Below are 23,406 nucleotides of genomic sequence, written 5' to 3'. Positions count from 1 at the left end.
TGCTGTGTAAAGTCCAGCTCCCATCCCAGAGCAAGAGAAATCTGTTACTGTGCAAAAGCATCTACGCTGTCTCAGGCCTTTATTTCATCACACCACTTCAGTACACAGTGATCACTTTGCACATAAATGACCTTTACTTGTAATCCTTTGAAACTATTGTCTCAGAAATCAGCTTGATCTAATGGTACTAATAGTGATAAGGAGTCAACAAAAGACCTTTTACTTGTAAGTGAAAAGAGAGAATACAACACAAACAGGTTGTGCAATGAAACAGATGTTCTGGGATGCTGAAATAAAGCCAAAGGATAGACAATTAAAGTCAAACTCCTCAAAGTACTAAGCCTGGGAGCAATTTGTTAACTAAAAAAAGTCTCAAAACCAAGTGTAGATAAGACTCAATAAACTCCCTCCTGATAAATCAGACAGAAAATGGTTTTGACTTCAAGAAGCATAAACAGTCTGTTTCTCCAAAATCATAGGGCTTTTTTTATTTTTTAATTTTTATTGTTTATTGTTACGAGGAGAAAAAGAAGTTGTTTCTCATCAGTGTTTACTTTTGCATTAAAGTTTTTATTGTCCTAAATTTAAGAGGAGGAGATGTATCATGAATCATTTCTATTTAGAACAGTCTTGGGAAACAGACCTTTCCATCCTGTAAAATCTGAATGTCCTCTATAAGTATGTTGATATGAAATGTGTGTGTTTTCCTATCTCTCTTCTGAAATGTATATTTCTATACATTTTATGCAACAGGTAGCATCATTCTTATTCTTTACTATGCACAGAGTGAAAATGTCAAAAGTTACATGTGGATCAATTACATTCAATAAAGCAGATGCCTGTTAGAAAATGCAAACATGGTATGTTTTAAAGATCTTAACATAAGCTTGGTATTTTTAATTGCAATGAAAAATTTGGCACATAGTTTATTGCTTCTTAGGCATTCCACATGCCATAATGACTTAATAAAAAGCCTTTTACAGCTGCACTCTGTAATGCACATTTCCTATCAAATTTAGAGCACTGAGTCATAATGGTTATTTTTACTGTATTGGGATGACAGGCTTCTGCTGGAGAAAAACAGAAGTAGAGCTAACCACATTTGTTCTACTACAGATGTTGAGAAACAGCCTATACTGATGTTTTCCCTTAATTTTTGTACAGACTCTAACAAAAAAAAGGAACTTTTGACATGTCCACTCTACCTTGTCCCATTCAAGTTACATGAATAAAAAGGCAACTTGCTGGCCCAGATGCTTCACACACTTTTGTATGTTAAATTAATAAGATGTCTTTTTATAATGTATATTTAAGATTTATAATAAAAATGAAAACATGGTTTCACACAAAGAATAGGTAAGTTTGTAATTGCAATGGAACTTTAACGTGCATCCACAATACTATGTTCTTCTACGTCTTTTCCCCTCCCAAGCCATACACAAACAGTTCTACTCTTCACTCTGTTTCACATGGAGCTTTAACAGCCAGTTGTGGTATCTAACAAGCTACTGTTTCAGTTGTGATGCTCCATGTTTTAAAAAGTATCAAACTGCAAACCATACATAAACAGAAAGCTCTTTCTAACTAATAGAAAGGGAAAATGTGAATGTAATACAGGAGAAAATTTAGACATATTACTCTTTCAGCTGTATCCAACAAATGACATAGTGGACTACATGTACTGTGAATAGGCTTTCTGCCTCTTTAGTATGATCAAAAGATGTCATTTTTCATTAGAACATCCTGAACTGTGTATTTTTTACACTATCCTCAACACCCACCACTAAAACTGCCTGTGTTTTTCCATAAGTCTATCTAGTTTGTGTTTCAGTGCACATCCTTACCAAGATGCTAAAGCCACAGTGGAAATGCAGTTAAATCCTGCTGACAGCATTAAGAAAACATTGAGCATGCCTTGTTGCAGAGAATTTCATTATCACTTACAAAAACAGTAAAGGAAACGTAAGGAAAAATGCGACCTGACAGTTTCTTTCTCCATACAAGTCATTACATTATGCCCCGGTGTCAGTGCTATCATTCTTGCTTGAGCCCAAACTAAACATTACTTACAGCTTTCAGCTAAACAAGAGATCACTCTAGTTATGGCTGGGGTGTTTCAGTTTGCAAAATGACAAAGAATTCAAAAACTTAATTAATTAAGTATCTGTTCAGACAACAGAATGCATGATTTATCTATAATCCAAGCCCTGAAAATCCAGTGACAAATCTATCAGTATCCAATAAACTGCAAGAACATATCTAACATTGGAATTTTTTTTTTTTTTAACATTGAAAATGGTGTCAAAGCTCTACAGCAATGCTGATATGCACCTGGGGTTATGCCCATGAATGTTCTGCAGCAAATTTTTGTTTTCAGTTTTTTTCTTTTTTTTTCTTTTTGCAAAGCAGTATCAGCAAACAGAAGCAGTTATACCATAAACATGAGTAACCTCTAAATTATCCATAATTATATTTAATGAAAAGTTCCTTGAAGTCCCTTAGTTACCTTCAAATGACATAGTTTTAATAATTAGCTTATCATCCTAAGCTGATTTCTCAGCAGCTTCAGTCTCCTGTTCAGACAGTTTCTCTTCTGACAGTACTGTCATCCACGGGGACACGGAGCGCGTGATGGTTTGTTTGGCCAGGTTGTAGTGGTTTATGACTGTGTAAAATTTCCCTCGAGCGCTGGAGTCTTGTTCAGAGTAGTAGTTTTCCAACCCAGCTGGAATGCATTGATTATTCTGAAAAGAAAATCCATTGCTTAGATTTCAGATACAGCCCCCCCCAATACATACACATGAAGTAGATTAGGGTTTTTTTCTTTTCTCCTTTTCCTTTTAGTCTAAGCCAAGAGTCACTCTCAGTAAGTCAAGATGCAACATACATCAATTAACTACAGTATAGTCCTACTGTGTTCAAAAGGTTCTTCCCTGCAATCCTTAAACTACTCATGCATTTGCCAGGAAGACCAATCTGGGTTTATATGCCAGAATAATTAACATACAAGAAATGTGCTTGCCTAAAATTATTTTGAAAAAGTATTTAGTCTCCAGTTCCAGCCACATTTTGCTGTTTATTCCTGCCCACCGAATTCCAAATGTTTGATTTACAATTACAGCTGTCTGTATCATACTCTTAGATTAACTTCAGGCAATTTGCCCTGGTGTTTGCAGTCTGAGGGACAGAAATTAATATAGATATATTGGTGCCAATGTACGAACAGTTTTACAGCCCAGTAGCTCACACATTGTAGGGAAAACTCTGTGGGTGGCCAAGCATATGTGCAAGTGTTTACACACATACAAAATACTTCACTCCTCATTGTCAGAAAGACATAGCCAACAGGAGGCTTTTAAAAAGCTCTCTGGAGCTGTGAGACTACATTATTTCATTTCCCAAGACTGTAGGAGAAGTAAATACAACCTGCTAGATGCTCAGAGCTTTGGAAAGTGAAATAGATAATTTAGAGAGTAAAATAAAAGTCAAATCCATTTTGCTGTCATCTTAAAAGCCAAAGTGAATGTGCCTGTGCAGTGTGTTTTTCGCAGGTATCATCCAGGAACTCTTCCAGTCACAGTGCAGGAAGAGCCTACAGAGCAGCTTGTCGCACCAAATAAAAAAGTTATTTAGGCATATACTGTGACCTCCAGGCTTTGCCCCAGAAGGTCCTGGGGTTTCTCTGCAGGTCCTCTTGCCACACTGGCTAGTCCAGGCAGTCTTGCCTGATACTTGAACATGTTAGGGCAGTCACCTGAGCAACTGAATTGACTCTTTTAAGCTGGATGTAGCTGCAGCTTGTGGAAAAATTCATTTAGTCATTTCTACTCTGGCTGTTTTAAAAAGAAATAGGGTATTCAGTCTTCTTGCTTCCAGCACCAGAGGACTAAAATTTATAATGCTACAGCACAGCAGCTTTGAACTGCTACTGTTCTACTCAGCAAACAAAATTTTATATTGGGAATTTCTAAGCAGAAAAACACATGCAAAAATTCCATGGGTTTTAGGACCAGATTCTACCTTAAAAGTGTCCACATTTACTTCTGAGTTGACTTTTGTCCATGTCAAAAAAAAAAAAAAAAAAAAAAAAAAAAAAGGCATAAATAACCACGAGTAACAACTGTTTCAAATTGTAAAGCAAAAGATGGGTGAAGATCCAGCAGTCTTGGCTTATTACAAAATTTGCCTCCTAAAAAGGAAAAAAATCATCAAAAGCTATGAAAGAAGAAAGGAATACTTGCCTAAACAAGAGGCCCACAGGTAGCCTTAGAACCTGTCTGCCCCTGACAATTCAATCACTGGCACATGTGATGGCTCAAAGATGCCTCGCTGTCACAAGACTGACAGTCCCCCCACAGTCAGCACCTCACTGGCTCGGACCCACGTGTGTGGCAGAAGCCTCAAAGCATGTCAGACTCACAGGAGTGCCCAGAGTTTCCATGGCCACCCTGGTTCCCTTTTCTGTAATCTTCTGTCAAGGCAGCAGCTGGGGCAATTCTCCCTCCCAGTTTTGTTGAAGTAGCACCACAAAGCAGATGGGAGTTAACCCTGGCTAAACAGCACCCGTGTCAGTTCAGCACTGTAAGTCAACAGAGACTTTCCCATGGCTCATAGTCAATGTGTTTGCCACCTGCAAGACTGGGACCTAGATTTGTAAAAACATAATCCAGGAATATGGAACAGAGCTATTTGAGATGCATATTCATATACATAAACCATGTCATCTTCTGGAAGTATTATCCATGTTTTATCTGGGATAACTGACACTACTGATGTGATAAAATGACTAAGAAGCACATAGACACAGACATATGTGTAGTGATTATTTCACTCAGTCATGGGATGTAATCACAATTCTAAATATTTAAAGTGGGGAAGGGAACACAATCCATTGAATTAATGAAATCTGCCAAGGATATTCAAGCAAATATAATTATTAGAGCTGAAGGCAAGCCAAGATTACTGACAGTCTGAAAAAAAAGAAAGCTGCAGAATCCTATGTTGCCTTCAGAAGCAATTTGCTTTGTAGCAGGCAAAAATGACTCAGTAATGTTTTTTGGTTTCTTTTTCTTTTTGGGGGGGGGTGGGGGGGGGCTTGTAGTCACAAACATGCAAGACATCTGACCGAAGAGCCTAAAGAAACAGACATCAGTTTCCCTCTTGACTGCATTTTTGCTCCTGGGATTTCATGCTTCTAGAAGAAATGGGAAAACAACCTCCCTTTTTACTCATTGCCCCTTGTGTACTGCCTAAGGAGAGCCCCTTGGATTAGTTCCCAGTCAAGCAAGCCATGCAGCTCTCAGTGACTGAGTGATGGGAGCTGCTGCTGATTCTTACCCTGCCACTTTCAGCTATGTAGAACATTTATTTCCATCCTTTTTATTTGTTTCTGTGGTTCCCAGGTGAGAGAAGAAAGAAGGCCATGAGGAGAAACTGGGATGCTCCACCGTGACTTGCCAGTCTTTTTTCCACAACTCTTCTATTTTGGAAATTAATTACAGGTTATGGCCTTTGATGGCAGAGAAAACCCTGGTTGCCAGTCTGTATCTGGTTGAATTAAGATGGTTCCTTTTGTTCCTTTGACATGAAGACCCTGGTGGAATTCACTTATAAATAAGATCTTCTGCCACATTAACTTTGCTGGGTCAATAATTCCAAATTTAACAGATGATGATGTGGTCTTCAATGCACTGAAATGACTTTGTTGTACTGTCCACAAGTCTGTCAGAATGCAGGTGCTTTGGCAACAAAAGGCAAGAGGTAACAGATATGGTACAGCACGTACTGAAACCCCGAGGAAATTCTTCAGGATGCAAGTGCACTCAGGTTTTTGTGGTGAGTCTCACCAGTAGGTTCTGATGAGTGCTCCAGAGAAGCAATCTGCACAGCAGCAGTACTAAGGCTGTCTCAGCTTAAGCAAGCACAGAAATAAGACTGCTGTACAAAGGAAAATGAGCACCTTTTTAAGCACACCTTCATGCCCTGGAGGCGTAGTACAGCAGAAACCTTTGGAACTGCTCCATGTATGAGAGCATCAAAGCAGAGAAGAGTGAGTCTGACTCAGAGCTGTAGTTAGCTGAGCCTTTATGTAGAGATTCCTGCAGCACCAGGCTTCCTGAGGCAGGCACACCTTTGCCCTTAACCAGGAAATCACATCAGCATCTAAAGCCTGGGAACATCCAGGCCAGATAATGTTGTTGAGTCCACCTGAAACATGAAGCCAGTCCTCAGAGACACTGGTCACAAGGTGACAGCCTTCATGTGTCCTAGGATATCTGTGTCAAGCTATGCCATCACATATCACATATTTTTCCCCCCCAAAAAAGTCATTTTAACAGTGTCATTTGCCAACATCCTTATCCTGGAGAACTCTTCCTTAAAAGAGGTACATGACCAAAGATGCTCTGTCTCCTGGCATTATGCCATCAAGCAGCTGGAAACAAAAAACCAGCTCCAAGGAAACCACCAGGAAAGTAACCATGATGTAGTCCTGTGCATGTGTTGCACCTTATGAACAGAACATGAGCTATGGGACATTGTGCCTAACTTCTGTCCCAAACACAGGACCTGAAAAGAGAAACACAACCAGACTCTGCTCCCAGGGCAACTGAAATATAGCTCAGAAAATGTTCTTTCTTTAAATATTTGTGATACTGGTAAGAAAAGCCACAAGAAGCCAGAAAGCTCAGCTCAAAGGAGAGAACAACTTGGTGTGAGAGGAGGCAGAAGCAGGAGGCTGTTGCTAGACTCACACAGGTACATGTAACTGGCTGTTCCTGTCAAGTCAGGATCACATCAAGACAGCTTGAAAGGAACTTAACAGTCCATATTCCAAACTGCTCAATGCCAAGAGAAAGCTTAGGGGGAAAAAAGGCCTAGTGTCCCCTGAGACATGAACACAGGGGTTTCAGTGCCTGAGGCAACACGAAAAGCCAACAGCAGAACCAAAAGCTGGATCTCCTGAGTTACAGCCAAGTATTCTAACCACAGTATCTTTTGCCCTTGAACAAAGGGGAAGCAGTAACCAACTGAACGCCTGAACCTAAATTAATCCAAAAGGGCATCACTGATTATAATTTTGAACTAGATTCTTGTAAAATATTTATGTGCTTGAAGTGACAGATAAAATCCTGAACAGGATTGTTGAGGAGTGCTGAGGCAGCCATCCCATCTTGAATCCTTTTGAAGTTTGCACTGGGTACCCTTTTGATTTATTACATGACTAAATATTATTTAAAAAATTAAAGGGAAGAATTCCATTATCACTGCTACTTTTCTTACCTAATTACAGCCAAGTTCAACTGCTAAATTTACAACTGGGAAGTCAATGTTACTTTCCTGACTTTCAGCCCAGGTCATAGCGAAGGAGCCAGCACCACCATCTCACACAAATAAAGTGAGCCCAGCCTCCTTTTGGTTAGAACCAGTATTTTTTACAATAAATGTGTTTTCTCTTTTTTTGGCATCACTTTTGGCAGTAGGGCTCGGAGGTCACTGTTCTAGAACAAGAAGTTCTTAGTACAAAAATAACCGTGAAATAACTCTACTACTCTTAATGAGAACATCACTCTACTTTTTCTTTGACGCATATTCCAGATTTTTTTTACTCCACTTTTTATCATTTTCTCATTTCCTAAGACACAGTAATTTGGAGGAACGTGCAACATTAAACCATATGACCCATAAATGAGGGCTTTGTCCAGACAACAGCAGGTGAAGTTAGAGAGACACCAGTGTTTAGACTTTTGCTATATTTTCAATGTTTAAAGCATTAGCAAAATAGCACTATTAATATTGTAGAATAGTATAACTTACATTATAAATCACAAAGCAAAAGCATAGCAGGAAGCACACTAACCTATGTAAACAAACACCAAATCTATGCAATACAGCATGCCTTAATCAAGGTTATGCCTAAAACAACACAGAATATTACACTCTACTGTTTTTCTAGAATGGGTATACAGTTTACCTTGAAAACAAATCCTTCTGGACAGGTATGATCATACTTGTAAACCTTGTAGACTACCAGAAATACAACACACGTTAAGAATGCAAGGGCAAAAAGGACCAGCACAGTTACCTGTAAAGAAAAATAAAACATGCTTATGGTTAGTAATGTACTGCTTATTCTATTGCTGCTTGTTACTGCAGGCAGCAGAATTCAGCTGTGAATGCACTTTACAGTAAAATCAAGAAAAGGATAAAACCAGCTGCTTAATTATTGAGGGAGAACAGAGAAGCAGCACATAAGTGCTCCTACCCTGCCCTTCTCAGAAGAAAGAGGATCACCTGGGCAGTGGCCTGTTGCCTGTGTACTGCAAGGCTTTTTTTTGTTGCATTTCTGTTCAAGGCACGTGAGGCCAGGACACACCAAGGTAGCCTGTGTCTGCTGTTTTTTCAGTATGTGGATGATGTAAGTCCAAGTCTAGTTTATGTCAGCTCCTAAGCATGTTTGTTTTCCCTATGCCTGTCCAAGAACAGAGTCAGGTGATAAGTTAGCACAGGTGTCATCCAGAGGTGACTTGCATGGCATGGACAAAGTAATGTCTGCCCTCTCTTGTTAGGATTAGAGGTCATTGCACCTGCTCTGAACTTAGGGATAGTTACACCAGTAGTCTGCATTCTTGGTTGTTCAATACTCCTTACTTTATAGGTTGAAACAGTACTACTTCATCACACAGAGCTTGTACAGGAGTAGTTGACTGCCAGATCCATAAGGAAATACCCCATGTTCAGCACTGGGCTGGCCTCCAGGAGTTGTGTGGCACCTCTTTCCACAGTGCTCACAGAGAAGCCATTACACACAGCCTTACATGGCTTTTCACCATGTCCTTCAGTACCTCTCTGCCCCTGAGCTTGGGCTGCAGAGAAGTCCAAGACACACCTTAAGACAAACCTGAAATCAGTGTCAGGACCAAGCTAACGTTTCCCAGGTAAAAACTCTGAGCAGCTGGAGAGCAGCAGCCTTCTGGTGTGTCACAAGACAGAATTACATCACCCGTTGACAAGAGAAAGCACAAAATTTTGTCCAGCAGTTAAAGTACAAAGCTCTCTAATTCAGACCCATTTTTGTGGAAGTTGTGAGCTAGCAAATAGCTTTCATTCATTACCTGGGAAAGTATCCCAGATATGTGTTTTTATTATTTTAAAACTTCTACTGATAGACAAATTAGTAGGTCATAGAGACTACATGGTAAGTGATTGAGATGAATTTTCTTTTGGCAAGTTAGAAAGAAGCAGGCATGTGCTACAGTATGAGAAACAGTAATAAAGAGAAACAAACATGATTATATGATTATTTTTTTAAAACAAAGCATAATATGATCTAAATTTAAAGTGAGATGAGTAAACCAGCTATATACACCTCCTGAAAAAGGAATTTAGGCATATCAAGGTCAATTAATTGAAACAAGAATAATCTGGTATTTGAAAAAGCCAAAACAACAAAAAATTGTAGCTTTGCCTCTTGGTAAAAACAACCACCATACACTCCCCTTTTGATAAACCTCTGAACTAAGAGAGTTTGCAACACTGCAAGCTGTGTGTGGCATTGGTGGTAGGACATTTCAGGACAACAATAAACTTAAGGGACTTCTCATCCTGTGAAAGCAAATCTCATCATAGGCAGACAACAGCAAGTGCTGTATTTCCTGGCTGAAACAAGGCTGAGTGCTGTGTGTTGCTGAAGCCAAGGATTTAAAAAGGATTTTTGATATGGAGAAAATAAGCAAAAAAAGGAAAGGCTGAAGTAGACGCAAGGAGAACTGCAGATCGAAAAGTAATTTAGCAGCAGAAATATAGATATTAATGTAACAATAACAGCTGAAATGAGATATGGATCAACATGTCCAGCTTGTCAACAGTCACTGGAGTACAAAAAGAAAAAAACACTATTCTTAATTAACCTCTGAAAACATCACACTGACAACAATTTCCATATCTAATTAGCCTTTCTCCAAGTTTATTACTTGTTTGCATACACAAAAATTAACATGGATAGCTCACTGTGTCTTGTCAACAACATTCTTACATCTCCCATGCCTCAGTATGTCCTGCATGAATCCAAGAGACAAAGTACATTTTCACCTTCCTTTCTGGTCACTCTCTGTGGCCCAGTTTAATAACAACCAATGTAACACACACAGGTTCCCATTCCTGGCCCAGCTGTGCCCTAGCTCAGCCCTTCCAATTGGTTTTTTATCAGGCTTCTGATTCCACACAGCCTTCAGCAAAAGCTGCTCCCTTTAGGAACACTGGCCTGGGACATGGGACATGGGCATCAGGCAGAACTGCTGTGGCACACATCAACTCAGCTCATATTTGTCTCCACCACAGATAAGAGCTAAGAGTTTAAAATGTTTTGAAAAGTATATTTGAAAAATATTCTATAAAAGTATTTTAACCATGTTTCCTGGCCCTTCTACTAGAAGCCAGTAGTAGAATTGTAATGTTATTTCCCAGCTGTAACCATTCTGACCTATAGATGAGGTCTCAGGAACATACTAACAAGCTGTTTTGTAATCGAGACTAAATGTTAAGACAGCAAGAAAAAACTGTATTTCCACAATCACTGCAGGATCACTCTACAAATCTCCAAAACTGCTCTGAGAAGTCACTATTCTAAAAGAATATAAAAGGTCAGTGTTGTGTTGATTGCTGGAGCCTGGCAAGTTGCAGAGCCATGGCCTCGGGTGATGCCACTGTTTTCAGTGGCAGTGTGGAGCTGGGAGTTCTCACTGCTTGTACAAGTTCTTCCATTGCCACACAGTAAGCCATGAGAAGAGTCCTCAGGGGTCCTGCTTCAAAAATATCACAGAATTTTTCTCTCTCACTTACTGTATTTCCTAATGCTACTAATTTTGGTATTAACATGTAAATTTTTACTCTCATTATCTCCAGTGATTTGCAATCACACTCCATTTGCAAATCCCTAATCAAGTAAGCTCTTGTCTCCTTCCTGTTAGGAGAGAAGCTCCCTTCTCTTACCACCCTTCAGGATAGAGTAACTTCTATTTAAAGACAGCTGCAGATGAAAACAGCACAGACAGAATCTAGCAATGGAGTTCTTTCCAAGGTGATTGCCATCACCTGTTAATCCACTCCACTTCTCCCTTTTAAATTGAAAACCCTTTTCTTTCTTCTAATAGCCATTTTTATTCATTCTCATAAATAACCCACCACTGATGGCCCACATGGACCACTTCTGAACCTGAGGCAGTCAGCTTCTCTCCCTGCACTAACACAGCGCAACCCTACCTCTGTGCCTTCTCTTCCCAGATGCTTTTCAGAAATAGAAGCATGAAAAAAGAGAAGGCATCAAGCAGCTCTTCAGACCATAAGCAACCCCAAAGCTGTCATTGTATTGCTTTCTTCCACAGCAACTTTGCACACTTGCTATAAACTAAAAGTTATTTTCTTCTTCTTACCAACATACTACTCACAACTTGCCCTTTTCCTCAGGCAGGAGCAGCTGCCATGCACGGACAAGTATTTCCCTTCTTCTGGAAGTAAATCTTGAATCTCCTTTTTTGTGGTAGCCAGCTGGCAATGCAGGACCCCACACAGTACCTTCACAAGCAGAACTCTTGTGAATTACTGTGATCATTCACTGCCATGTACATCCTGCAGAACTCCAAGGTGACTGTCACACCTCAAGAGTGATGGGCTTAAAATACTTTTCTTGAAGTAACTAAAAGATAGGACAAACAACCATTTCTTTTAACTAGGAATTCAAAGTGTGATTTTGCTTTCATCTTGAGTGTGACATTTAAAGTTAGTTTTAAGGGGATTTGGCAGCAAAATGAAGCAAACAGAGAAGATGACAAGATATTATGTATGTGGCAGATTTTTTAATAGATTTTAAGTGACAAGCAGAAGAAGGACAACGTCTAGCCAGAAGCCATTAGAGTAATCAAAATGAGAGATGACTAATGAATGAACTAAGCATACCCAGAGCAAAAAAACCTGTCTTCAGACTCTGTAAGCAGTTAGCTGAACAAATGAAACTCACCTTATCTGACAACTACACTATCATGTAAACAGCTTGTGATAAGGTCTTTACGATAAGATCTAGCAGATCTTCCCCATCAGTCCATGCTACTTTGCCTCAACTGTGAAAGACTGCAAGCCATATTTTCTTTGCCTGGCTACTGCAGTCTCCTCTTTCCTCACTCCACTAATGTTTATTTAGACTCCCTTTTTAATCAAGCTGGAATACTACAGCAAAATTCATCAACTGTACTAACAATGTCTGCTTCTCTTCACACCCTTTCCTGGTTATATTTCAAGGCATGCACAAGTCTACCCATTTTGCTCCTCTCAGCTCCATCCATTGTGCTGTTTATTTTATTCCACTGTCCCACTAAAGCCTGGGTATGAGTCATTTCTCCTCTGCCTTCACTTCTACTTGTCTAATCCTTTCTCTTGCCTGAGATTCTTTCATTAAGCCACTCATATTGTGCTGTTCTGCACCACACCTTCCTTCATGCTTTTTCTTCTGTCAGCACACAAACCCATGTAGAAGCATTCCTTTTATTAGAAAAACCAACAACGTATGCAATGATTTTCACTGCTCAGTCACTGGCTCTTGGTCACATCTCCTCTCTGCTCCACATCTATGCATTACCTATTTCAACGGCAGCCTCTTGGGAACACAACTTTCATTTCTGATAGGTTTGTGAAGTGCAAGGCACAGACTTGTTGCCAGCACTGAACAAGAAGAGTGAAAACATACACTTACAGAGCACCTTTCATAGGAAATTATTTAGAGCCAATTAATGTTTTGCTCACCAGTAAAATGAGAGACCTTTGGGGTAAAATACAGCAACTCTGTACAACTACTCAGGACAGGAAATTAAGATTATTGCTATCCAATTTAAACTACAAGAGAATTTTAGGCAGATGGCCTGTAATTACAACAGATTGTGTCTGGCTACATCCCACAGACAAAAATTCATAAAACATTGCATTGACTTTCTTGCTAATGGCCATGACCTCCATTTCACCTCTCTCCACTACAATCCTCCATCTCCAGCTACACAATGCCCTCTACCAGCACGTTAGAGAGCACAAAAATCAGCTTTCCACTTATCACTGCTTCTGCAAAATTATGTCCTTGTTTGCTATTACCTCACCCTGTCTGTGGATATTTAAATGAAAAACATGTCTGAAACAATACACTCAAAGATTAAGAAATGTTAAGAAATGGGAAATGGCAATGTGAAAGAAAAAAGGAACATTTGATTCGTATTCATTTACACAGCAATGCAGATTACACAGAAGACCCTGGTGCTGTGCCCTGTACTTGCTGTGGGAATATACAGGATGACCTACGACTCCAAAAGACAACCAGGTGCCTTGTTTCAGAAGAGTATTTCTAACATTACATGTCATGTTTAGCTGTATGAGTATGTATGAGTGGTATCCATCTACTGAACTCAACTTCTTCACCACAACATTCCCATCACAACTCTGTGATAGAGGATGATAGTTTGGGGGCAGATTGTACAGAAAAAGCAGTAGAAATCAAAACACTGTCCCTCTCAAATAGAAATGACAAAGAGGAGAGAACTGTCTTGGATGCTTATCTGGAGATGACTGGGAGTAGCAGCAAAAAATGCAAAAAAAGCAGGCAGATTCATGAGGACAGTAAGAGAAAAGAAGCTACAGAACCAGAGCTTATTAAAAGCAACAGTGCAAGACAACAGGACCACTCAGCAAGGGAATTGATTAATGAAACCTGAGGGACACACTGCTACACAAAAACATGTTAACAAGGCACTGGCCTTGAGATCCTAGAACTCAGCTTAACTCAGCTGTTCACAGCAATGTTCCTGTCATCTTCTATCACACAGCACCATATATTGTATTTCTTAACAACAGGGATCTGAGGAAGCAGTTCAAGAAACCCTGTGGCACCAAGATAAGAACCTTACTACCTTCTCATACAAACCCAGAAGATACTACTGAGGCCAGGAAAAAGGCTGCATAATGTTATTACAGAAGAGGAAAGGTTATTTAAGTGATGCATCTGGAGAGATCCAAAACATCATCTGTGTCACCTGTGTGACTGGTTCTGTTCCAGTAAATGGATTTCTAATGGAGACAGTGGCAGAGGACACCTGACTTATAGCAGGGGAGCTGTGTTAAGCATCCACTCTACTTAAATCTTCCAGCTCTGACTACAAATCCTTTCAACCAAAAATTTAGCAGGAGGATTGTCAATGTCATATCAGAGAATATCAAACATTAAAAAAAGGAAAAGTGACAGTTGCCATGCAATGCCATTACTTGCATCAATTATTTTAAAATAATTGTTACATTGAAAGAACCACCTCCTTTATTTTTCTTATTTGAAGTAGTAATGAAAAAATGTAAAGCCAGCCAAACACTTATACTTGTGAGAAACTTCAATCCTGTGAGTAGTTCCACTGGAGAAACAGAACTACTAATGACAGTAAGTACCTGTCACTCTTCCAGCACTAAGTGACAGACACAGAATCTACTTAAGGAAGTGATACCTGTACAGGAATCAGTTGAGAACTGCTCTTAAAAGACTTTTAAAGTGGGAGCAAAGAGCTACTCAACACACAAAGTAATCACACAACAGCAAAGAGAGAACTGTTTTCCTTGCTTCTGATTATTTTTGCAGCAATAATAATCACTGGCATTACTAAGAAGAGGTACAAAATTGCTGAGGCAGAAACATGTTTGAAGGATGCCCCTTTTAAGATAGAAAAAAGCCCTGAACACTTATGGTGCATATATTTTGGCAGTCTTGGAAGTGACCAGGTAAAACTGCGAGAACTGATCTTGAAGTTTCAATTCCTCTTCCATAACTTCATGCAGACATTGCATCAGCTGCTTGCTACTTGATAGGACACAGTTTGCATGGTCTTAGCACAGAGATAAGCTTGAGGCTTTGGCTCTACAGTTAGATGTATGCAGAGTTGTCAAGGATAAAGTCAGAAGAACTGAACTGCCTTTGAACAGACACCAAAGGCTGAAGGCATATCACAGCTTGGGTTCATTTAAGGGCTTGAAATTTATTATGAAAAATCAGTGATTGCTTTTAAAGTACCTCTAAATGTTCTTTATTGAGGTTTACTCAAAGACAGAAAAAAAAAAGGCATGCTTTGCTACAACAGATTTTTTTAATTGTTGTGTTTGTACACAACTGCCAGCTGTAGCCCAATGAGTGGGAGCCAGAGTAGACATCCCACCACAAAATCCAATTGGAGGTTGTAAAAACACTGCTCTGTCATTGGGGGAGGCAAAGGTTTGGCCTTGGGTAACTCACACCATCAATTTTCTTCTGCCCTAACTTTCTCCTATGTCCTGGTTCATAAGAATCCTTTGTTCTCTGTAGAATGGACAATTTACAAGAGAAAAAAAATCTGCCTTGTTCAAAGTTGCTTTCCAGATGTGAAGAACCAACTCCCCACATCAGCCTACACTGTTCAAATAACAAAAGCAAGACTTCTGTTTCTCAATGGGAAATGATCTTAAGTGAAAAAATCACATCTTCCTTGGTGTGGCTAGTGCCATAAAAATAAATTAAGACAACGGGGTTCTCAGAATCAGGAAATCTTCGCATTCTTTTGAGAGATTCTGATTTGAATTCAGAATGTGGCTTCATAGAAGAAAATTATACTTGCAGTTTTCTTTGAAAACATTCTCAGCTCTGTTATAATAGCTCTGGTAATGTGAACTGAATGCAGGAAAATACATTTTATAATAGATTATTTACCAGGTGCTAAAACATCAAATTATCTACATGACATACGCACATGGTGGAATGACTTCATTTGTTATAATGTGTAATTTGTTATAATGTGTAACTTCTCAAGAACAGCTTTAGATGATCTGCACTGCTGAATCCCAAAAATGCAATCTGCTTTGTCATTATTTAAGAAGTACATCCTAGAATAGACATGTGAATTATTTGTAAATTTGACTGACTGACTTTATTTTTAGCACAACACTTGGGCTGTGTCTTGTGGCAAGCTTGTGCATTGGTGATGTACCATACTGAAGTCATTAAAATGGCATCTGAAAGTTTTTTCATGAACACAAGCCAAAGTCAATATCTCACCAGTTAAATAATGCATTTCATAATTACAACAAATATTTAATTTTCAAACAAATATCTTTTTGCTCTCTCAGAATCAACAGCAGAAGTTAACGTGATGGTTCACAATTAATAAGGACCCAGGAGAAAACCTCACACAATCAGTACTTTTCATCTACATATTTATGAATTGTTTTCAACTATTCATGTAATATTTACTACTGGGAGTGGTGAATACAATAGTCATCCCACTGGAGAGCTAGTCAGTTTTCTTTAAAACGTTGCAAGGAGCATAATTCAATACTAGAATTGTTATAAAGAGATTAAGGGACATTTTTAGGACCTTAATGTTCTGCATGAACATTGTTTTCAATTAACTGAACCAAAATTTTCCTAACTGATCAATCCCCATACTCTTCTTTGGAAATCTAGACTTACAGTCACAATGTGAATCACCCTGCAATTCTCAAGAGATAGCAAATCCTACAGAAACCTCTCTGTGATGCAGTAGTTACCTAGCAGCAAAACCTAGCAACCCTGTAGTATGAGATTAATCCCAGAGCGATCATCATAAAGTAATATCAAAGGATGTTTTATTTAAGTATGCCATCCAAAAGTATATAAAAATGCGATGCAAAAATCTTCAGGCTTTTAGCTGTTCAGCTACACAAATTAGAAAAGACTACCTAACAGCACAACAAGCTATTTATTTGTTTTCAGCAAGGTCTCATTTGCTCAGCTCTCCCAACAAAGACAGACAAATCCCCCCAGGTTTACAAAAGGATGCACAAGCCTTTTAAACGTGACTAAGATATTCAAAACCTTTCATTAGCTACAATTTAATGTTCCAACAAATAAATCCCTTAGGCCCTACTGCTAAACCATAAGTTCAAAGTTCTTCAGGTACAGGCTCTGTTCAACTGCTTGGAACCAAAGTCCTATCACGGCATTCAAACTAAAAACTGCCTCTCCTTTCTCCTCTACAACACAGTAAGCATTTTCCAATCACCTTAGTGTGACCAGGACACGCACAGAGACAGTCAGACATAAGCTCTCCTTGTTCTGAGCTGTCCATTTGTATTTACCCTACCCTCACCTGAGAGAAAGGGGATTACTCTCAAGGACTGGTACCATGGTGCCAGGAGGATAAAGAGAGATTGTGAGTCAGGATGTAGCATTTTCCCTGAGGAATGGGATGTCCTTGTCCCAAACCAAGGAACAGGAAAAGCTGGAACTAGGTTTCTTACCTCCTTAGTAAAACCCTACCACACCCCATAACATCTCTTCTTGGCTGTCTGGGGCGGTTCCCAACTCAGCTGACTGGGAACCTACATGCTTCACTGTATGGCTGAAGACCAGGTGAATGACACTTAAAACATTTGTCGCAGCAACACTCTGCAAAGTTCCTTTCCAAATACAGTCTAATCCCTCCTTGAGCCTTCACTTTGTTTGTTTAGCATGCTCTGATTCCACTGAGAGCTGCATATACACTTCTGAAGGTCAGCTTGGGCCTGGGCAGCTTTTAGAGCACTGCTCAGGCAGAACAGTACCAAAATCTCTGCGTGTGCCCTAAAACTCCTATCATGCAGACAGAGTTTAGAACTGTGCAGTAGAAAGAGAATCCACACCTTTACTGAAACTCTGTATTTTCCCCTCATACTGAATGTTAGGCTTTCCAAAGGTATTTGTACTTGTGCACTGCAGAGTGTGGATGCCTACTGCTTAAAAATGCTTTGGTATCCTTGGGTAAGATGCCAAATTAGAAGCACTGGAAACCTGCAGTCTTACTGTTAGAAAGATAGGGGAGCATGAGCTGAAGTGCCAACTTTCCTGCTTTGCTTTAATTACACAGAGCAAGAAAAACTATCTTCTAGGGGGAAGGGAGAAAGGATATTCAAGCCTTGCATCAGTTAAGCCCTCAGGTTTCCTATGGGACTGCTGAAGGGAGTAGTAAGGGTGTGGACACAATCTGAGTCAGATTCTTTCTGAACTGTCATGTGACAGTAATAGGCATCACCACACTGTAAGATTATATGGACCAGGAAAACTGATAGGAAGGCGCTCTGGTATATATCCCTGGGTTGCCAAGTCATATATATAACTATAAAAAATACATAATGGACTATGACAGTGCTTTTAAGAGAATGGTTTGGCCACAGTGATAAATAAGAAGCCAAAAAGAAAATAAATGTTCTGGTGGTTCTTGTCCTTCAACACAAACAGGATCTTTATCCATGCCATGAGCACTCCCCGTGTGCAGCCCACACACACCCTGGCAAGCCACATTCTGGAGCCCACACACTGACAGAAACACCTTTGGAATTCATCTGCCAGTGAGGGATTACAACCAATAAAGCTGCAAGATTTGATTTTGTTTCTAATTGTTAAATATTGAACTATTGTAACATTGAATTAATTTTTCTCATGTCCAGCTAGATCCAAAACAGGCACTCTGTTATAGCCAGTTCTGACTACAATCAGCAATTGATTTTAAGCACTTCTGCTAACACAGCTGACATTAACATCTTCACATAGCACTGCTTACCTTAAATCTTTCTGAAACCCCTTCAGTGATGCTGATTGTGAATTCAGCTATTTTAGGAGTACGGAACTTTCCCTTCTTGCGATCAGGTTCATATTCTGTTTTTGTTTTGACCACAACCTTTAAGAAAAAGAATGAATCACAAAACTGTCAACTAAAGCTGGCCACAAAAACCTTAATTATTCTTTAACTCTTCTTTTACCTGCTTACAAGCACATCTAGCACCATATCTTTCCCCTCCCCATTTTGTGTAATTCTTGGTTGAAGGTGCTAAATTATTATTTTTTCCAGTATATGAATCATCAACTAACTTACCTCTTAAAGTGGTGTTGATGGACCTACAGCAAGACTTGTTATGCAACAGTTTCATAAAGGTTCCATTTTTTCATCTGTAGTGATACTGTGCTCTTATACTAGGCAAGGATAGGTCAAATGCAAATCATGGACCTTCCTACTTTGTATAGTTTGAAAACAGCCACCTCCATTTGCTTCAGGAAATTCCATTAATGGGATTTCAAACTGGACACCAGCAGAAGATTACTGAAGAGTACCCATAAAAATCTTGCAGATGATGATACCATGTTCTTTGATGGCAGGATTTTGAGTTTAAAAAAAAAAAAAGTGAAATAACCCGTGTAGTCTGGTTGCTATTCACCATGTGATAGACTATGGCCTTTGGCACTCTTATTTTTAACATCTAATTTCTGAATTATCAGCTGCAAGCAGCAAGATGCACACAAACCCTTGTGTTAATGAGATTTCTTCAAACACCCAAGGCTCTTCAGTTTATTCCTTGCTATGAACTACTGCCCCAAGCTACACAATTTAGCACCTTACCCATATTCCCAAAATACTCATTACGTCAGTCGTATCTCTAGTGTTCTCCTAGGCATTCTAATCATACAAAATTTTCACATACCTAACCTATTTGCCTCATTTTTGCCTTCTGCATTTTTCAGGAACTTTTTCCAAGTATTATTCTCTAGCTAGGGTACAGTTTATTGTAGTGATGGTGCTATTACAATTTGCTCAATTTCCTCTGTTTTTCCAAGGAATAAATATCTACTCTTTTAGATTTCTGAAAATCAAATTCTGTCTTTAGCACAGCCCACGGTATTAATAGCAAATACATTAATCACAGAAAGGCCTGAGTTGGAAGGGACCTTGAAGATTATCTTGTTCCTACCCCATGCCCCAAGGCAGGGACCCCTTCCACTAGACCAGGTTGCTCAGAGCTCCATCCAACCTGGCCTTGAACACCTCCAGGGATGGGGCATCCTCAGCTTCTCTGGGCCCTGTGCCAGGGCCTCAGCACCCTCACACTAAACCTACTCTCCATTTAAAGCCATTCCCCCTTGTCCTGTTACTACATCCCCTTGTAAACAGTCTCTCTCCATCTTTCTGAAATTAAGATGGTGACACTTCAGGTAGCCAGACACTGAAATTACAAGCTTTGGGTTCCCTTATTCTCACTTCCCTGAGTGGTACCCAGAATGTGTAACTGTACCTAGATTCGGTACCATGAAGTTTACTAGACACTTCCACAGTATTACACATACTTGTTCAGGACATAGGTTTAAAACCTACTTGCCTATTTTCAGCTACAATTAGTAAGATAGTAATATACTATTTAACTTTATAGCTGCCCAACAGCATCATGGAAGTTAACCACCTGATGATTTCTGGAATGCTTTTTAACATCTTAGTTCCCTTCCTCCCCCCTTTATGTTACATAATCTCAGGCAACTCAAATCACATTCAGCTGACACTGAATGTACAGTTCTAACTGCTTGGTTATGTAATGTCTTCTTTTGTTTAACATATCTAAATATGAATTTAAATCACTTCATCCCTTTAATTTAGAAACTGTCAAAATCATCAAATCCTTAGCACTGTAGTCACTACTCTTAAGGAAGTTATGCTTCGCTGCCATGCTGGAGCCTTGCAAGTGGATAATAAGCATAGATACATGAAGTATGTATTCCTATTCATTATACATGAGTGTCTGCATACTTCAGAATTTGATCTGTGTCAATCTTTTCTTAATACTGTTTCTTTTTTTCATGTCAGTTGCTCTGCTCCTGCCTTTGAGTCTCTAACAACCAGTAAAGAGACACTGACATGACTAACCAGTTACAGAAGGACACCAGCAGGACCAATAAATTTAATTTTCCCCCTCTATGTCTGCAAAAGAAGAAAGCTAATATACAATTGGACAGTGGAAAGAAGAAGAATCAATCAAATTTTTATTTAAGTTTCTAGCTCAGCTGGACATTTGCTTTCATTCAAGGCAAATGCCATCCAGGTGGGAGGAGTTCTGCCCCATTCTAGTAGGAGCAAACGGGCTGGCACAGAACCCCCTGGGTTCACCACAGAGGCTCTGCTCAGGTTAAAGCTATTACCATGCAGATCCCTCATTCAGACTTCTGCTTAGCAGTGCAGGAACAGAGCAAATTCCTTTGGTCATTGGTCCTTGGTAATCGGTTCTATCCAGTCACCAGTTGGCAGATGTACCAGACACTGTAAGACTTAGCTTGTTCTGAAGCCTTAGGGTGTGATTTTGTCCTCAGTTACAAGATTTACACCCATGTAACTGAGGGCATAAAATGGACCCTCAGGCTCCTGAACAGCTGTTATGGCTTATTGTATTTATGCCTGCCAACTGGTCACCACAAACAACACAGAATGGTGTTGATAGCAATTAAAATGGAGGTCACACATTTATTTGTATTGCCTACAAGCAACAGTCTACCGAGGAAAATTTTACAAGCTAGAACTCTTTACCCTAAGTTAAGATGTAAATTTTTTTGAGGTTTGAGGAATGTGTAGCTATCAGTTTAACTAGAAGTAGAATTCAGCTTGTGGAAGACACAAGGCCAAAAATAAAAACTGTAGGAAGACCACAAAGCTTTTTATTAGCAGATGCATGTGGGAAATTACAAGTAGGAATCCTATTAAAACAGGATACTTAAAACCCTGAAAAAATCCTACTCCTGTGTGCCTCACGTGTAGTAGCACTTGCTGAAATCTTTATTGTGAGGACAATAAACATATTTACAGGCTATCATATCACCTTTCTAAATCTTTAAGATTAATTCCCTAATAATCAAGGCATTTAATGAGGAATGCAGGAAGCATGTTTCCCTTCCAACCTGTAAGCAGCTCACTGGACTGCCCCCTTTTAGCTACAGAGGATATCTGAATCACCTATTCGGAGGGTTTTGAACAAAATAAATTGCCAAGGAGAAAACTCAATGACCTGTTCTCATCCCATTATTTCAGCTTGTCTGGGGTTAGCATTAGTTTCTGACTGAAGCACAAAAGGAAAATGGAAGTGCTCTCTGTTGCTAGTATGCCCATGCCCACCTTACACAGAAATAAGGCAGGGCTCTATTCCCCCATCAGGGGGGCATTTTCTGGACAGAGAAAATTCGTATTATTCACACACAATACACAGGACCTTCTAGGTGGAAGAAAGAAAGATACAGAATAGGAAGGGTTATGACAATACAGCATAGAGAAGCTTGCATTTGTATCGTATATGTTTCCTATAGCAGCACTGAAATGTCTACATGCTCATTGCTAACATTTCACACTGATTTTTAATGCAAATCGCCCTTAATGGATTTTCATGAGCTTAGCTGTTTGGATTTTTCCTTAGAGGGAACTAGCATGCCTTGAAATACCCCATATTTCTTGTTGTTCCTAAGCTGCTCTCCACCCATTCTCCACCTATTCTTTTGTTGTTTGCCAGAGATTTGGGTGTGATTCTCCAGGGTGGAAACTGAAGCCTACTGTACCTTATCAGGAGGTGGGAACTGGAGCTGATTGACATCCAGGGGTGTGATCAGGGGGATGGTGTCAAATCCATCCTCCAAAAGGGGCTGCTTTGTGCTCTTCTCGCTGAAATTATTCCCCAGTTTCACCATTCTTCCAGGGTAGAGGGATTTTTCTGCTGGCACACACAGGGACACACGCAAAGAAATGCAAAATATCAGAAACCAGACCTTTTCCCAGCTCTCGGGGGACCCGAAATACCTTCTGGGGAAAAAAAAAAAAAAAACAACCAAACGTGGTGGTCGCTATGACTCGGTTAGCTACTGGCGTTCTGGGAAGTACGAACGACGACCAGAGCTTCTACTATCAAAATTCACAAAACCCTAACCCACACAAAGCAGCACCCCAAATCCCCGACACGTCAGCCTGGTGCGAGCGATGCCCGCCGGCGCAGCCCGGTGCGGCATCGCCCGCAGCCCGGGGATGCGGAGGGCTCGGGAGCCCCATCCCCGGCGCCGCCGCTGCCCTCGCCCCCTCCCCGCCCCGGGCTCCCCTCGCAGGGCAGGGGCCGCGCTCGCCACTCACCGCCGCGGCTGCCGGCCCTGGCTCGGGGCGCGTCGTTCCGCCGCGGCCGCGCAGCGATGGCGGAGCGGGGGGCGAGGCGGCGGCTCTCCCTCCGCGGGTGGCTCGGGGCGGCCGCAGCGCCGGGGCCGTGACGCAGCCGCCGCCTGGCTGAGGCAGCTCTGGAGCAGCAGCACAAAGGGGCCCCGCGGGGACGAGCGGGCGCGGCTCCCCCCAGCCGGCGATGGCGCAGCGGCAGCAGGTGGAGGGGGCGGCGCGTCCCGCCCGGCCGCCGCCCGCCGCGCCCCTCCGCAGGCGGGGCCGCGCCGAGCCGAGCCGAGCCCTGCGCTAGCGGGGCCGGGAGCCGCCGCCCTGCCGCGCTCGGCGCTGCTCGTGCCGGGCACGGCGAGCCCCGGCGGCCCCGGCGAGGGCAGCGGCGGCGGTTCGGGCGGGG

General features: G+C 40.8%; 1 protein-coding gene across 3 annotated transcripts; it reads right to left on the bottom strand.

Annotated features, from left to right (window-relative positions):
- Positions 1 to 62: 62 nt before the first annotated feature.
- Positions 63 to 23,197, bottom strand: NSG1 (neuronal vesicle trafficking associated 1). Of its 3 annotated transcripts, none has more exons than XM_053975323.1 (5): positions 22,977 to 23,197; positions 22,415 to 22,569; positions 18,618 to 18,734; positions 7,973 to 8,083; positions 63 to 2,744 (listed from the first exon to the last, which is right to left on the bottom strand). In XM_053975323.1, exons 2-5 carry the CDS (start codon positions 22,541 to 22,543, stop codon positions 2,544 to 2,546), a joined length of 558 nt encoding a protein of 185 aa, XP_053831298.1. In that variant the 5' UTR covers positions 22,544 to 22,569; positions 22,977 to 23,197; the 3' UTR covers positions 63 to 2,543. The 3 variants fall into 3 exon arrangements, with proteins under 3 accessions (XP_053831298.1, XP_053831296.1, XP_053831299.1); XM_053975321.1 differs by having other exon boundaries at positions 22,415 to 22,566; XM_053975324.1 differs by lacking the exon at positions 7,973 to 8,083 and having other exon boundaries at positions 22,415 to 22,566.
- Positions 23,198 to 23,406: the final 209 nt, after the last annotated feature.

The sequence above is a fragment of the Vidua macroura genome, chromosome 4 (assembly GCF_024509145.1).
Source record: "Vidua macroura isolate BioBank_ID:100142 chromosome 4, ASM2450914v1, whole genome shotgun sequence".
NCBI lineage: Eukaryota > Metazoa > Chordata > Aves > Passeriformes > Viduidae > Vidua > Vidua macroura.
The sequence above is the reverse complement of the archived record's forward strand: the minus strand, read 5'-3'. Positions and strand labels throughout refer to the sequence as shown.